Source organism: Notothenia rossii (assembly GCF_949606895.1).
Source record: "Notothenia rossii genome assembly, chromosome: 11".
Lineage (NCBI taxonomy): Eukaryota > Metazoa > Chordata > Actinopteri > Perciformes > Nototheniidae > Notothenia > Notothenia rossii.
Window position 1 is genome coordinate 49,034,975 of NC_136910.1, and position 16,558 is coordinate 49,051,532.

The following is a 16,558-nucleotide window of genomic DNA, read 5'->3' on the forward strand; positions in this document are numbered from 1 at the left end:
GTCATACTATATTATGTCTTAAAGAAGAACTATAGACTGTCATAATACTTGAATGTTCAAAACAACTTTATTGGCAGAATTAGTGTGAATATCACAACAGTTGGTTCCATATCAACAAATCACATTAAAAACTTCAGACAAACCTTTGACATTGTTATCAAAAACAAAATACCGTACCAGAGTTGCAGCTTTAAGTCTCATCAGTGCAAATGCCCTCTGTTTCAACCCCAACATGAACTGTACCTTGGCTGTAATAAACGTATTCAAACCTATTTCAAGTTATTGACAGGAGCCTTTGTGGGTTTGTGCCTTGTTAAGTGTAAACAATTAATAGTGCAATCATAAAGTAATGCATAACATAAAAAAACTATGCAGGCTGCAGGTTCTTTCCTTCAATCCAACACAAGTAAAAAATAAAGCACAATTACAGGACACACACACACACACACACAAACACACACACACACACACACACACACACACACACACACACACACACACACACAGAGAGACTTGCGTGGCTATTAAAAAACACATTTCTAAATTATATATTTTTATAACCCTAACCTCAAAGCAGTAGAAAAAATAACTCTAAAAGTGCTAATACTTTTCAAATGATGTCCCTATATACTCCGTCATTCTTAGCTCACACTCCTTTAGATGATGGCTGCAATGGGACAAGTTGGACACATTCAATGACATATTTACATTGTGGTAAAATCCCCTTGTTGGTGTTGCTGTGGAGATGACTTCAATTTATAAAAATGTCACTAAAATTCTGTTGGTTTATGACATTTGTCAAAACCGATTGTAAAATAGGTATTTGTTCATATAAAGGCCTGTATTGGAGTACAAAAATAGAAGTAGGATCTCCTCTACTACATGTCTAAAGTTTCACCACAATAGGAAGTGACATTAAAGGCACCATTCTGCTTTCTGCCCAATTCCTGTCTCAGTTGCTTACTCGTACCGATGCTAGCTCACGGCTGGGGGGGGGGGGGGGGGGCTCAGTCCTCTTGGATCGTTTCGTTCCGTTGCCTTTTAGGAGATCTGCAGCCGATGACACTGGAGGGAGAAGAGAGGAAATATTATGATGAGAAAACGAGGTGTGTGAGTCTTCAAAGCAGGATAAACAAGTTTTTACATCAGCAGGAGACATGTCATGCAACAACAATACTGTAGATTGACCCTATATACCAGCAACGTGCAGTCAGGGGAGGCGTGGTCACTTGTCATACTCCAATGAAACGGGAAAAAAACTAAAGAAAAACTAAATAATAATAATAATAATAATAATAATAATAATAATAATAAAATCTCACCAACGATCTGTGTTGTAAATGTGATTTCGGTATAATTCCAATCGCTTTTTATTGTCAAAATCGGCAAATTTGCAGAGCTCCGCTACAACTAGGCTACATGGGAGCGATGAGAAGTGAGGCAGGCACGAGCTCTGCCTCACGTAACCCTACATCAACTGGCTGGAACGCGGGCACTAATTTAGAGCGGCCACTTATTTTGTGAGCGCACTCAAGCCATCGGAGGACTTTTACAAAAAAAGTAATAGAAATTGTTGTCCAGAAGGATAGCATGGACTTCATCTTCAAGTCAAGGTAAGACCACAATTGTAATGAAAATGGGATCTTACTAAGAGAGAACAATCCAATATTTAGATTTTGGGTATCCTTCTGTTGAACGGTCTGTTTAAAATGAATCGAAGCATCAGACTAAAAAAGCTTTTGAAAATAACAGAATATTTCGATATATCAGTCAGTGCCTCACCAGCCATGAACCTCACCGCACGTCACTGCTATATTACCCTTGATGTATTTCAATTGTGTCTTTTCTTAAAGGTATCTACATAAGATTTAAGGTAAATAAATAAATAATGGCCTTATCTAAGTGGACAGGTGGGAATGGCATCAAACTTGTTATCTTTGAGGTAGATTTCATTATTGTTGTTTCGAAGTGAACCAGTTTGGAGCCTCAAATAAAAGAGTTGTTGACAGGGAATACACTAATTGTTTTCTCTCAACTCATCCCTGCAATAATATCCAGAGGTGGGAAAAGTACTCAGATGTTGGACTTGAGTAAAAGTAGAAGTACTCAGATGTTGGACTTGAGTAAAAGTAGAAGTGCCAGAGTGTAGGAATACTCTTACAAGTAAAAGTCCTGCAATCAAAATGTTACTCAAGTAAAAGTACTAGTATTAGCATCAGAATATACTTAAAGTACCAAAAGTCAAAGTACTCACTATTCAGATGGGCCCATTTCAGAATAATATATATGATATGTTTTATAATTATTAATCATTAAAGTGTTATCAAAGCTGGTAAAGGTGGAGATGGTTTTAATGACTTTATTTACTGCAGGGTAACTTGTGAATTTACTCCAGGTGTAACTAAAGGCTGATTTAAGAGTTGAATATATTTCACATCATTTATCCAAATCTGTAAAGTAACTAAAGGTATTAAATAAATGTAGTGGAGTAAAAGTACAGGATTTACCTCTGAATTGTAGTGGAGTAGAAATACAAACTAACATAATTGAAATACTCAAGTAAAGTACCTCAACATTTTTACTTAAGTACAGTTCTTGAGTAAATGTACTTGGTTACTTCCCACCTCTGGTAATATCAAAGGACCAAATGCATTCATCTATGGTCAAAATATTTAAAAAATAAAACAACGAATAGAAATGTCCATTAATGAGGTAGAAATGTAATCAAACGTAGGGTCTAATTCAAACAAAAAGCACCATAAAGAAAGTCACATTATAAGTAACGCATGAGAAAACAATCTTCAATTTTTTTGTATCAAACTTATCTTGTTTTCATACATTTTAAACCCTAAGACTGAAAAATGCTCCAAACAAATATTGATCCCAGGCATTGAGGGTATCACTCCCGGCAACAGTGTAACCCCCCTCTCACCATATTGGTATCATCCCCAGCACGGTGATTATGCTGGACAGCGTGAAGACGAAGCCTGGGAACCAGCCCAGGGTCTGCTGGTAGATCTTAGTGAAGGCCGGGAGGTAGGCCAGGCTGGCAAACTTCAGAGCCAGCTGCAGGGAGGTGAGAGCAGTGCCTGATGGGAAGGAGGAGGGACAGGGCAAAGGACAGATACAGTAAATACATTAGGGAGGGAAACACACACATATCATTTTCTTTTGGGATAAGCTAATCTCAGAGGGATCTCTTTAAAGGAATATTTTTGGGGAATTAAATGTATTTGCTTTCTAACACCACTCTCAACTATATGTATAAAACACTGTAATCTCAGATTAGCAGAAAGACTGTAAACATCGTTATTTTATATTTCCTTGTATATGCACTTGTTGGCACGTAGACAGAAAAGGGGTTGATGTTGCTGCTGCTTGCATTGCACTGATTTATCAAACAAAGTGTGTGTGTGTGTGTGTGTGTGTGTGTGTGCGTGCGTGCGTGTGTGTGTGTGTATGTGTCAGAAAGAAGAAGCATGACTCTGACTAGCCACAGAACATGCTCTTCAGCACGTGTCATCTTTTTGGCACAGACCAGCGTGAGTGTTTTCAGTATGTACCACTCCTCCCTGTCTACATGCTGCATGGCACCGTGCATACACACAGGACACTAAAGGCCAACAAACAAGGATTGGTAGCTGGATACAAATCTATGAATAAGTGCCTCAGAGGTGACTTAATTTTCCTGAAATTGTGGCTATGAGGGGCCTCCGGTCAGTTATTACTGTCTGTACGCTGATGTATAATAACTGTAGCAGTCGGAGCGTCAGTAAGGGAGTTTCTTCCTGATCTGCCCATGAACTTCAGACTGCAAACTCAAGTTTTAGGAACTGTAATGTTGTAATCCTTCTTCCTCAACTTCCTTGTTTTAACACGGTCTGAGGTTTGATTGGAACTACTGACACCAATGTGTATCTGTCGTGCTCTTACATGGCTACACACACACACACACACACACACACACACACACACACACACACACACACACACACACACACACACACACACACACACACACACACACACACACACACACACACACACACACACACACACACACACACACACACACACACACACACACACACACACACTTGTTGCACACTCACCACAGGAGGATGCAGGGACCTGCTGTGAGAGCAGAGATCTGATGGTGGGCATCGGGATGAGGGCGAACAGGGTGAGTGAGCGGGCTGCGGAGACATCAGAACTGAATGTTATGTTTCTGTAAATACCTCCACAATATCACTTTACACGCACCATCACCGGCTACTACTTTCTATACCTGTAGGATCTCACCGATGTCACCTAACAATCACTTTGACCCAATATGTCTGAATATAAATCACTACTGGCTTTAATTGTGGCTTATTTCATACTATATGACATTTTTCATTACCTTGTTTGCAAACTATACCAAGAAGGCATGTTTTATATTTTTGATGTAATGCTATATTGTGAACTTTTATACGATATGTCTTTTATGGCAATCTATAATATGACATCTATTGTGACTTTTTTGTGACATACTATACCTCAACATGTGAGGTATATTCACCCACCTGTTTGGCTTTCATCACTAATGGTGCTGATTTATAAATCTCATATTGGTAGCTACTTCTTTATGAGTTTGCTTTATGATAATAAACTTTATTGTGTCCTTTCCCATATGTGTTATGGCCTAAGAGCAAAGTTATCACTCCTTTATGACATTGTCTATGACAGTGGTTCTCAACTGGTTAGGCCTCGGGACCCACTTTTTACTTTGTCAATAAATCGCGACCCAATATTTCGAACCACAACCTATTCAACAAAAAATCGTGCTGTAATATATACGCTTTATAGCATACATTATTAATTAAAGTGAAGTACAGTGCATATATCCCTTCACAGAACTAAAGTATAAGGTTTAATGAGATGATGGAATCAAAGCTGAACTGTGTAACATAAAAAGGCACAAATGCTGAAAACCCAGCCCCAGAAGGGGGTCTGGGGGGATTCTCCCCCAGGAGATTTTTAGAAATACTAACATATAAACTACGCATTCTGGTACACTCTGAGAAGAAAATAAATAAATCTATTACTACCTGACATATTCATAATATTTTATGCCATTGTTTGTTTTTCACTTTGTTCTGACAGCTTGATGCTCCTCACAGAGAGAAGAGTAAAGAGGAGAGAGTCTGTGTGAATTACTTTAAATTGTGGGTAAGGGTCGACATCAGCAAAGATGTTTTTTTGAGAAGATGATCACTACAACAGAAGTTTTCAAAACCGTTTATGGTCTCCGGTACTTCCAGTCCAACGCCTACTGCATGTACAGCGTTAGAAAATCGGGCCTTCAAAAATAAAATGTAAAAAAAATTCAATTTTTTTTCTTCACTCACACATCCGCGGATCGCGACCCACCAATTGAGAACCACTGGTCTATGATATCATTAAGAAGACATTTCTTTGGCACTTTATCTGGCATACGACATAATGATACTTTTTATGACATACTATAGTAGTATGGCTCTCACTCTCAATTCCCCAAATTGGTTCCTACATTTCAGAATGTGTTCTGATAACAGAGATCTGTCAGAACACATAACACAGATTCAGTTCCTCAGCTACATTCAATATTCATACTTCCAAATTCCAAATTGAATTCAGAAATAGCAACTAAAACAAAGTTGTTTTTTGCAAAGTGAAAGACTGGATTCTTGTAGTAATCAATTAAAAAACTAAACCTGATATTCCTATTAAGAATAACCGTTTTAACCATTGTGTCAATGTCAAAGGACTTTTTCATTATTAAAAAAAAAAAGATAAATTGATATTGGTAGTCCAATATTTTGCCTATCCCGGGGCGTAAGGCAAAAAACAGAAAAAATAAAACATGGCCTGAACTACAATCTGTCTGCATCAACTTTTTTTTCAAAGTTAAAATGTCCATTAGTCAGGATGGAGCACAAACTGTGTCTGAGTCTCACCCAGGTAGAACATGTAGGTTGCCGTGACGAAGGACATGAAGTAAATTCCCGATGCGAACGACAGCATGCCGATCAGGATGAGAGACGTGTCGCTGATGTAGCGGCGAAACACCATGACGCCCAGGAAGCTGGTCAGGAAGATGGTGCAGCCCGCTGCGTTCCCATAACCCACCTGGGGACGAGAGAGAAGGGAAATAAGGTCAAAGAGAATAAAACAATGGAAGAAAGGAAAAAATGAAGGGATCAATTACAAGTGAGACAAAATCAAATGAATATTCATTATACTGTACATAAAAACAAACTTACTTTATGCAGCCTGACATTACAATAAGTTGAATTTACAAAGCGTTACATGCATACTAAGTAAGTGAAACCAGTAACTTAGTGTTAATATTTCCCAATTTTCCAGGCCATTTAAAAGGTGAACGTTGACAGCTGCAAGTATTTATATAATTTAAGAGTATAATCTGTTTTACTCTATTATTTTAGTCTAACTACATCCATCAAATTCACAAAGAGACCTTAATACAGATATAAAAAGAGAGCAACATGTCACCTGAGTGGCGCTCCAGCTGAGTGGCTCTTTCAACACAAAGGGACCCAGTATTTCCATGGCCCCCGCCACTGCGGAGACGTACAGCATGGCAGCAACAAACAGCAGAGCCACGTTCACCATGTTCCTCCCTACAGGGGCCTCCACAGGGACCCCCCCGGGGGCCTGGGGCAGGAGGTCGCAGGCGTCCTCTGGCTCTGGGATGGGGACTGGCTTCACCTGAAATATAAATGGATGAAGTAGGCTCAATTCGGGGAGAGAAAATGACGATATGAGTGGTTTAACGGTTTTAATTGGATCTTTTGTTACCCCTTAATACTATACAGAGTTAATAAGGGTGAGATAAACAGATTTTTTTTTTATGGGAAACGAATCAGTTAAAGGGTTGCCTATTAGTGTTTATATAGTTAGTATTAAAGGCTGAATCTTCACCTTTTCAGTCAACATCTTTTGATTTTCCTTTTGATTTAATGCCTTGTTGTTGTATATCATTTATGTGAGTTATTTTGTAAGATTTTTTAGGTCTGAAAAACATTCCTGGTACTAGTATTACCTGTGCCACCCATTCCAACCGGCTGAACAACTTGACGGATATTATTCCATCCATTAGATTCTTACAAGGAAATATGTCAGATGGTTTATCATCAGCAAAGAATGTTTTACCAAGGTGGGGCCAAGTCAGTGACAACAGTGAGTGATCTCAGTCTCTGGCTAAACATAATACAATGCTTTGGTATTTAGCAAACCTTTCCAGAAGCAAAGTCAAAGTAAAACTAACAAACAACAACCTTAGTATAACTGTGGTCTATAAAATGTATTACTGCACGCACACACACACACACAAACACACACACACACACACACACACACACACACACACACACACACACACACACACACACACACACACACACACACACACACACACACACACACACACACACACACACACACACACACACACACACACACACACACACACACACACACACACACACACACACACACACACACACACACACACACACACACACACACACACACACACACACACACTCTCTTGGGAAATGAATCCCAGACAGCTGAGCTCCTCTCAAAGCGATCTGAGATCCTAGTTCACCGTGGTGGTAATTGCTTGACAATGCTTTCTGTTACATAGCTCATGTACTATCAAGCAAGGAAACTACAAGTTATACGATCCTTGCTGAACTTGGAGTCTCCGGAGAATATGACCAAAGACACAGTGTGTGAATGTGGCAAGTTTTTCGTGAAGGTTTGAAACTGATAAGTATGCATATTTAAAGCAAAACACACAGAAATTCAAGGGACAGCTGCATCATAACGCATCTCACAACTCTGTCAAACACGCATTTTTGTCAAATAATTGGTGTTATTTGCAATTTTTATTAGTTTTACTTTTCTTGATTTGTATCTGTCTGTCTTTAAAAAGGGCCTCATTATGCTTTTTGGGGTTTTCCCTTCCCTGTAGTGTATTATAAAGGTTTTTGTGCATGGTTGACCAATCACAACAAAGCCAGCCAGCTAACCAATCAGAGCAGACGGGACTCTGGTTTCAGACAGAGGGTGAAAAAAGGAAAATAAAGATATTTTAAACATTAAAGCATGTACTGTAAACATTTCAGAGTAGAAGAAAAAATACAAATATGAAACTGAACATAAAATGTCCTCTTTAAATGAGAAGAGCCTCAATATAACATGTCCTCTTTAAATGATTAGAGCATGCTTTGGCAACCCTCAGAAAAAGAGAAACCAGACGGAGAACACATGACAGCGTAGCAGAGCTAAAAGTTATCTTTGTTGTTTTAATTGCCTTTGTAAGTAATCAAAACCACAGACTGCAATATGTGCTCTTTGAAAGAGAGGACCAGACAACAAGTCCATTGAACAGCAGCTGAATGAAGTGATTCACACCAAGCAGCTCCACAATCCAAACTGTACCTGCAGCAGGGTGATGGAGTGTAAGAGGCAGAGCAGGTGCAGCAGAGTGCTCACGGAGAGCAGGATGGACCCGTGTTGGGTGCTGGAGCTGTAGAGCAGGAAGAGGTGCCCCGACACCAGGCTGCCCACCAGGCCGGCCGCCCCGTACAGCAGCTCCACCCTCATCAACACCTGCAGGGGACAAGGAACATTTCTTCATTGAACAGTTGTGAAGAAAGTACATTTGTCCATTGTTGTTTTTGTATTTGGCAGATAAATGGTTAAACAAATATAATTTAGTGCCATTATATGTTGCTCTTGGTTGCATTTATGACAATGATGTAGCCTACTGTACATGTATTTGTCAAAATGGGTCACGAATGACATGACATTGTTAGGCTTTTGGAAAGTCTTTCACATTACAGTGCATATTGTCACATCACGATGTCTAATGCAGCTTTAAAGAAGACTTTAATTTCCCTTATCACAACACGTTTGTTCTGTGGTGGACTGTTACTTGTGACCTTCTTTCCTCAAGTATTGTCGCCTACTTGACTCCAATTTTGTAGTTAAAAGTCGTTAAATACAATTTTGTAGTTAAGCTCTTGTGATTTACTTGAGTATTTCCATTTACTGCTACACTATCCTACTCCACTGCAATTCAGAGGCAAACATGGCATTTTAATCCACAATATAAAAAAATAAAAATAATACTTTAGTAGCCTACATTTGAAGACTGCGATTCAGAATGTTCAAGATAAAACTTTGTTTTTACTTTATTAATAATGAACTCAAAGTCCCAAAATTATTCTGAAATGGGATGTTGAGCATACTTTTTAAACTAAGCTATAAGTATATTCTAACGTTTATAAAATTATTATTTGACTTAAGTAGGCCTCGCATTTTGATAGGGGGACTTTTGCATGTAACAGAGTATTTATTTACTTTATTCTGTTGTACTTTCACACTTCATTGTGCAGCAGGTAACACTAACTGAGTACTGACCTTGGATCGGTCCTTCGCCGTGGAGCCGAGCGACGCCAGCGTCATCACGCCGGGCCAGTACGCGCAGAAGCCCCCAGACAGCCCGAAGACCACCCCGGCTCCGTACATCACCTCCAGCGGGAGCCGGAAGAGGACCACCAGCAGCAGGGCGAGCCTGGACAGCAGGTACCCGCTGAGGGGCAGCATGATGGGGGCTCTCCTCCAGCCGCGGTCCCCTAACCTGGCCAGCAACATGGCGGGTAGGATGGGAGTCAGCCCGATGATGAGGTTGTAGATCAAGAAGAAGTCTGTCATGAACTTCTGCTGGCTGTCTTTCTCGGATACGTCGGTGTAGGTGGCGTTGACACTCCGGTCCTTCACCACCATCTGCAGGGCGGTGTCGAAGAGACTGCTGCCCAGCTGCTCCAGCACCACCACCGACTCTATCTGCCGGAGGACCGTGAACGCCGCATGGCACGAGCCAGGCAGGACCATGGTGACACTGTCACTCACACACAACTCTCTTATGGAAGACAAAATGAGTGGGAAAACTTCCACAAAGCAGCTGCTGGAGTTACTCTGGTGTCAATGCTGTTCCTGCTTCACCCAGTAGTGTGTGTGTGTTTGAAATAAAAAGCAGCGAGGGTGTAAATAATAATCTCCCACGCCTACTTCCTACTGTGACTCTTACCACAGGCACGACGATGACACTGGAGAGTGTGTATACTCACTGTGTGAAATATTTTCAATATTTCATGACAGTATATGGCCACACAACAGAAACAAGTCCACACTTAAAAAAGTAACAATAACACAAAGGAAAATTAAATCATCAAAGCTGATGTTATCTCTGGATTCCGTGGCATGTCAGGAAAAAATATAAATCAGTTAATAGACTGAACAGTTTATTTTTCTGATAGTGTTTTCATTATTGGATTTAAATTAAAGAGGCCCTATTATGCTTTTATGGGGTTTCACTTTCCTGTATTGTGTTATAGTTTACATCTGGGACATGGAGACATCACTACATAACATTCTTGTTTCTATTGGCTGGCATTCCAACATGATTTGTACATGACAGGCTGAGGGCAGGACATCTCAGCGGTTGACCGATCACAACAGAGCTAACCAATCAGAGCAGGTCTGATTTTAGATAGGGGGTGAAAAGAGGTAGAGTAGAACAGTAGAGAAGAATAAAGACCGTTTGAACATTAAGGCATGTAAACATGTTGCAGAAGAGGCACAAAATACAAATATGAACCTGAACATTTCCATGATAGGGCCCCTTTAATCACTGTGATGCACGTGTTCCTTGAGTTTTCCTCTCCGCAATGATAAAACATGAAATAAAGTCAATCAGAAAAAATGACTGACTACATTTAGTTATTTTTGTTTCAAAGACATCTTAGTTTAACACCAGAATAAAACACTCAGAGATCCCACGTGTACAGGTTTTGTTTTTAATGAGAAAATATTCATAATATGTATAGTAGGTGTATAAGTGTGAGCCTTACATGTCCTATAAAATAAGAAAGCAGAGTATGAGCGTACAAGTGGTTAACATAGGAACAGAGGTTATACTGTATAATACGATTGCTTTATCGCACACACACGCTGAAGCTTGGGCACTCCTGCAGGGGAACTACCGGCATTTTCAAAAGATAAATAAAACATCTCTGCACCATAAACTCAAACAACAAAAGCATAATAATACAAATAATAAATCACAGATAGAACTGCTCTGCGAGCGCATTGTGTGTAACCATTTCAAAAGCGTTATTTAGTGAGAACTCGATTTAGGGTTTGATTCAACCTCTTCAGGGGAAATGAGGTTGGTGTTGGTGTGTGTGTACATAACACAGTATGTGTTGCAGCAGCTACAGTAAGCTAGAGACAAAGCCTTTGTTTTTGTTGCTTAAAACTCAAATTGTGCTGTATATAAAGCTAAGATATAGGAGACTGTCAAACATCACTATCAGTTTTCTGCCATTCAACCCTGAAAAGATCTGGGTTTCAAGCATCTCTAAAATCTAATATTTATTTTTGTAAAAATGCGTCATAATACCATTTTGTTTTTGCCTAAACCGGTTGCAAAACCTCATATCAGCATCACTGTACCTCCGTTGCAACTATTCACACACCTGCTGCACCACAATGACACCTCCGCCATAAAAAAGGACACTGGTTCTCTTTAAATACTTTTTTTCACCATATATTATCACGTGTAGAAAAACAAGGGAGAGGTGGATTTTCTGGAACCAATGTATGGTGATTGTTTCCGGGGGAAATGGACACATCACACACTTCTGCTTGGTGGTTACTGGCACTGTTTTCCCCATCATTACAATTAAATAGAGTCAGATCATTTGCACTTAGGATGGGACTGTCCCAATAAATATAACCGAAAGTCATTAATGGTCAGTTCATGTCCCGCAGTTATGCAATTTCTGTGCAAGTTTACCTCAGTTTTAATGATATAGATTTGTATTTAGTGTGTTTGTGGGCACACTGAAAGGTCTAGACAAAAGGACACTTGAAACAGGAAATGCCAGCAGATGATCGAAAAAAGACAAAAAACTTCTCACCATCCTCCTGACATCCTAATGCTGGAAGATAATCTAAAAGGCTTCATTAAACAAGCGAACACAGACTGAAAAGTAGAATCCTATCAGTGAAAGTGGTTCGAAAATATATTTTCTTCAGCCATGTTGAAACACTTTTCATTTAAAGTCAGTCCTGTAAGCTGCAGGGATTGTTCTGATTGCTTTTAATTTGCTTAAACGTTCTACCCCCTTACAATCCACAGTGTTGCCTCCCAAATAGAAGCCTGAAACTCTTCAGTCGTTTAACGAAACAGGACGTCCTGCAAAATTCTCTCAATATATATAGTATAAAAACTGACAACCTCAACACACAAATATCCAACTTCTGTGGTATTAACATAGAAAACGAACGGACACTCCGTTGCAGCCTGTTGAACTGGTAGTTATTTTTTGCCTGTTTGTGTGCTTGTTACAGGTTGTAAAAGGAGTGTCATTTCATGCACACAATCAGTACTTCTTAAATAAATTGGAAACTACGCTGATGGTATGAACACTTTTTTATAAAACGCTTTTCCCCATACATTTCTATTATCAAACTTAGGGATAGTAGATACACGGCCCTGCTGGAATCTCTACATACATGTTCACAATACACAGTCCTACCTCAGTATAATACATCAAACAACTACTTACATCTGAAAGCACGGGTCCGCAAAGCGACGTAGCGAGTAAAGGTAAAATAAGCGATTTTTAGAATACAAAACCCCCGACCCCGCCCCTTAATCAACTGACTGAAGAGACGCAAACATGACCCGCAGTCCCTCTTTATGAAGTCACTGAAGAGTAGTGTTTCCTTTCTATCCAACGCGGCTGTGTGTTTGACTCTTTTGAAACTGTTTTCATACAGAATAGGAGAAGATAACATACTCTGTACATATCGTGCATCCTACGATTACTCATGATCTAAGGCAAAGTTGAACCTTGATGCTAGTTTAGCAAATTTCCACGATAGCATTTCCAAGGACAGCCAAGTCGGCACTTAAATTGAACACAGATGCTTCAAGTGATTGCAAAAGCTCCTACAAACATGTCATACGTGTCTCACATCTGTACTGTGGCGTACTGTGGCACTGCAGGATGCTCGATATCAAACTTTACTGTATGTGACGCACCAGGTCCCGTTTGGGTTCATCAAATCCAGGTAGAAATCATTCTGGAATTACAGAAATATGGTCTTTCTTTTTCTTCGTTTTTTTGGTTTGGGTTGTTATCAAGCATCCATTGCCAAGAAAACATCATCAGCAAGTCTCAGGCAACCTGTCAGAGTAAAATCTTCAGATCCCAGAACATCTTTCAATAAAAAAATTACAGGAAATTCCTATGAATATTTAAGTCATTCAACGTCTCAAACTGTTAAAACCTTTGAATCGCTCTAAAACCATCTTAAAACCCTTTCAAAGTGTCTTTCACGTCACTGACCTTTTTCAAAATGGCCTCAACACCTTAAAAGTCTCTCACATTCTCAGCCTCTTAACATACGGTTGGCCTTCAATCCTTCTTTTCTTAGATGAGCCTCAATGGTCGAGCCAACGGGTCATGTGATCATAAGAATACTTTTAGTAAAATAAATACTTTTGCCCCTCTCCTTGCTGCGTTTTTTCTTCTTCTTGTCCTTCCCACTTGTTCTATAACTGTCTCTGGGAGGAGCTGCTTACTCTTCTGCTTACTCCTCTTCTTCTTCTTCTTCCTCCTCCTCCTCCTCTTCTTCTTCTCCTCCTCCTTCTCCATCCTCATTAGCGTAGATACCGGCCTCCCATTTCCGCGCCATGTCGCTTTTCCTCCTGGTGACGCGAGTGGCCTCCAGAACCTGTCAGTTAGAAAACAACAGTCAGAGAATCATACGTAAGCACTGTCTACTAAAATATGTTTTTAAGTGGCAACACCATCATAAAAGAAACACACCACAGTGGCTTTAACGTCGCATGCAGTGTGTCAAAAACTGATGGAGCGCTTGGTTAAACCATCCCGCAGTAAAGGAGTCATTAATAAACCACCAAATGAAGCGCACCTGCTGTATTTGACGGTAAAAACTAAAGTTATTTGACTCCATTTCAGGGGAAAATGTCATGCTTCAATATTGGATTTGATCCCGGATCACAATCTGTCTCACACACTTGTGCCAAGACACACACCACCACACACACAGTGACTAACACATGAGCACACTGTTCCACACAGGAGTGACTGTTTAGTGAGAAGGAATCCAGGGAGAAGGGGAAATGAGTGGAAAAGGATGGACACTAAATTATTATTAAAACACTGAGGCCTACTTAAGCTTTTACGTCAGTACCTAGTGTTGTACTGTTTCTATGACTTCCAGTCCATAATGATCACAACATAGACATCAACCAAATATAACAACTCAAATGTACATATTATTTTAAGAATTGTATCCCGAAGACAAATTATGATATTTGTTACCTTTATCGATACTTTTCACAGAAAATTACCATTATGTACTCAACATTTGAACAATTATTTTGAAATAATACAAATCTTTTTTTTTTTTTACCTTTACACTTAATAGCACAACTTGACCTTAACTACTGTACATATTTTTGTATTTTAATTTTTTTAACTGAGGCTCGTAGTATAATGTAAGTTGTACAGTATACAGAGGCTAAAAGCAGTGCATGGGGCAAGGGTTGTGGGGGGGGGTCAAAGGTCATACCAAATTCATGGAAAAGCACATGCAGCACCAACACCACAGAGCAGAACACTAATGCAGTGCGACCACAAGCAGACCTGGGATCAGATTTCAAACTTTTAAGGTTTTCTTCACAGTATCTTCTCGGTCCAGGGTTTCAAACTCAAATAATACATCCCCATCTTTGTTTTCAGGATCTGGCCGAATGAGTGACGTTACATTTATCATCTACAAACTTGTATACAGTACGTTACATGGGGAATAAGAAAGTAGCTCCCAGTGGAAATCTCCACTCTAGGAACTCGTCTGTATTTGAGAGCTACGTAAGTTTTTTTTTTCTTCTTATATAACATTTTTGGGCCATATATTGCCTTTACTTGGAGATACAGAGTTAAAAGGGGGAGATAGAGGGGAGGACATTTCCTGAAACCTGGCGGCGGACACAGCGTATGGGCCGCCAGCTCTAACCACTGTTTAATTGTTACAGGAACAGTCCAAATATAAATGGGAATGTATTGCTTTTCCAATACTTTTGAATCGAGTCTGACCCAGGTCTGTGAGTTAAGGAGTGAACAGTGAGACAGGTACCTCAGTGGTTACCTCGTTGACCAGCAACAAACGGGCATACTGAGCGACCAGCAGGAGAGAAGCAACAGTACAAAGAGTCAACATGTGAAAAACAATACCTGCAACAGTGGGAAACAAAAAGCCTGCTGGATGTTCAAGATACATTCTGTTAGATATCTTGAAAAAGGCATGACACATAGGTGTGCTTTACGGTATATATGATTTGTTAGTATAATGTGATGTTGCTCACAGGTGTATCTTTCCCTGTTTGGGATTAAATGAAGTGTATGGACCAACAGATGGAGAAGTGAAACTGCTGCTTGAGACATTTTCTGGTTATGTAACTTTTTCTTTCCACCATCCAAGCCAGTAACCTTAGTTTGCACAGTGTGGTCTGCCAACATTGAATACTTCTTCTCAAGAGAGACCTTATTCCGGATAATGACACACCGCTGGACACCCTGGCATGTAAAGACACATTCAGATAGAAAGAATGAGAGATGAAATCCCCCGGCGTCTCGGACTTACTTTCAATTTCAATTCCTGCTACTGGCTTGGAAATTCCCTTCGGTGTTGTACAGCGTTAGCTAATGCCAACAGGGCATGTGTGAAAGCATTTAGGTATGGTGACATTTAAGTATCTAATGCCATTGAAACACAAACTTTCACTCAACTTTCTGCTACCGTCCCTCCCTGAGATACACGATGGCATTGTTATCCCGTGTTATTCTGTTATTAGATGTTCAACGAGAACTCCTACAGGTTTATTCAGTTAGATACTCACGCTGTTGTCATCGATTTTCTCCCTCCTCTTCACTTTGTGTGTTTCGTAGTCTTCCATTAGCGTCTGCATGTAGTTTTTGGGTCGTCCTCCGGAGTCCTCGCTGCCGGCGTCGGACAGCGCTCCCTCTGAGGGCGAGGGGGAGACGGGGGGAGCAGGGCGAACCTTCTCGATCTTTCCTGGAGAGAAAAAAACATGGAGTTAGACAGGCTTGTTAAAACAAACACCATCACACAAGGCATGAGTGATCGAAGTAATACATTTAGAAAATAAATGTTTTGTAGTTCTAGTGCACCATTTTTGTGTAGCGATGCAGTCAGGGCTGCATAGAAACATTTCTATTTCTATAAAAAAAAAAAATGTTGGGCCAGATTAACCTTTATTGGAGATGACAGAGTTGAAAGGGGAATGACATGCGTACATGGTTCCAGGCGGGATTCGAACCTGGGTCCTCTGCTTGGGAACTGAGTCCCCATACATGGACCACATGATTTATCTGATTTGTTT

At 40.0% G+C, this 16,558-nt stretch overlaps 2 protein-coding genes across 4 annotated transcripts in view; both read right to left on the reverse strand.

Annotated features, from left to right (window-relative positions):
- Window positions 1-44: 44 nt before the first annotated feature.
- On the reverse strand, window positions 45-10,186 carry slc46a2 (solute carrier family 46 member 2). The gene is made up of 7 exons (XM_079656811.1): window positions 9,475-10,186; window positions 8,491-8,661; window positions 6,535-6,750; window positions 5,979-6,150; window positions 4,113-4,196; window positions 2,933-3,089; window positions 45-1,065 (listed from the first exon to the last, which is right to left on the reverse strand). The coding sequence occupies exons 1-7, from the start codon at window positions 9,946-9,948 to the stop codon at window positions 1,008-1,010; spliced, it is 1,332 nt and encodes a 443-aa protein (XP_079512937.1). The 5' UTR covers window positions 9,949-10,186; the 3' UTR covers window positions 45-1,007.
- Window positions 10,187-10,897: 711 nt separating this feature from the next.
- The window catches only part of palm2akap2 (PALM2 and AKAP2 fusion), an 81,227-nt gene continuing 75,566 nt past the window's right edge, over window positions 10,898-16,558 (reverse strand). For 2 of the 3 annotated variants that reach the window (XM_079660768.1, XM_079660770.1), the window contains exons 15-17: window positions 16,055-16,230; window positions 15,292-15,330; window positions 10,898-13,863 (exon numbers count right to left, since the gene is read on the reverse strand). In XM_079660768.1, coding sequence (XP_079516894.1) covers window positions 13,720-13,863; window positions 15,292-15,330; window positions 16,055-16,230 — 359 coding nt within the window. In that variant the 3' untranslated portion in view covers window positions 10,898-13,719. The remainder of the gene's footprint in view (window positions 13,864-15,291; window positions 15,331-16,054; window positions 16,231-16,558) is intronic. The other variant, XM_079660769.1, reaches the window with a different exon arrangement.

Coding starts and splice junctions, on each gene's coding strand:
- slc46a2 (XM_079656811.1), bottom strand. CDS start 9,948: ATGGTCCTGCCTGGCTCGTGCCATGCGGCGTTCACGGTCCTCCGGCAG. Junction 4,197..5,978: donor AACCTACATGTTCTACCTGG/GTGAGACTCAGA, acceptor ATGTCTCCGCAG/CCCGCTCACTCACCCTGTTC. Junction 1,066..2,932: donor CTGGGGATGATACCAATATG/GTGAGAGGGGGG, acceptor TTCTCCCTCCAG/TGTCATCGGCTGCAGATCTC.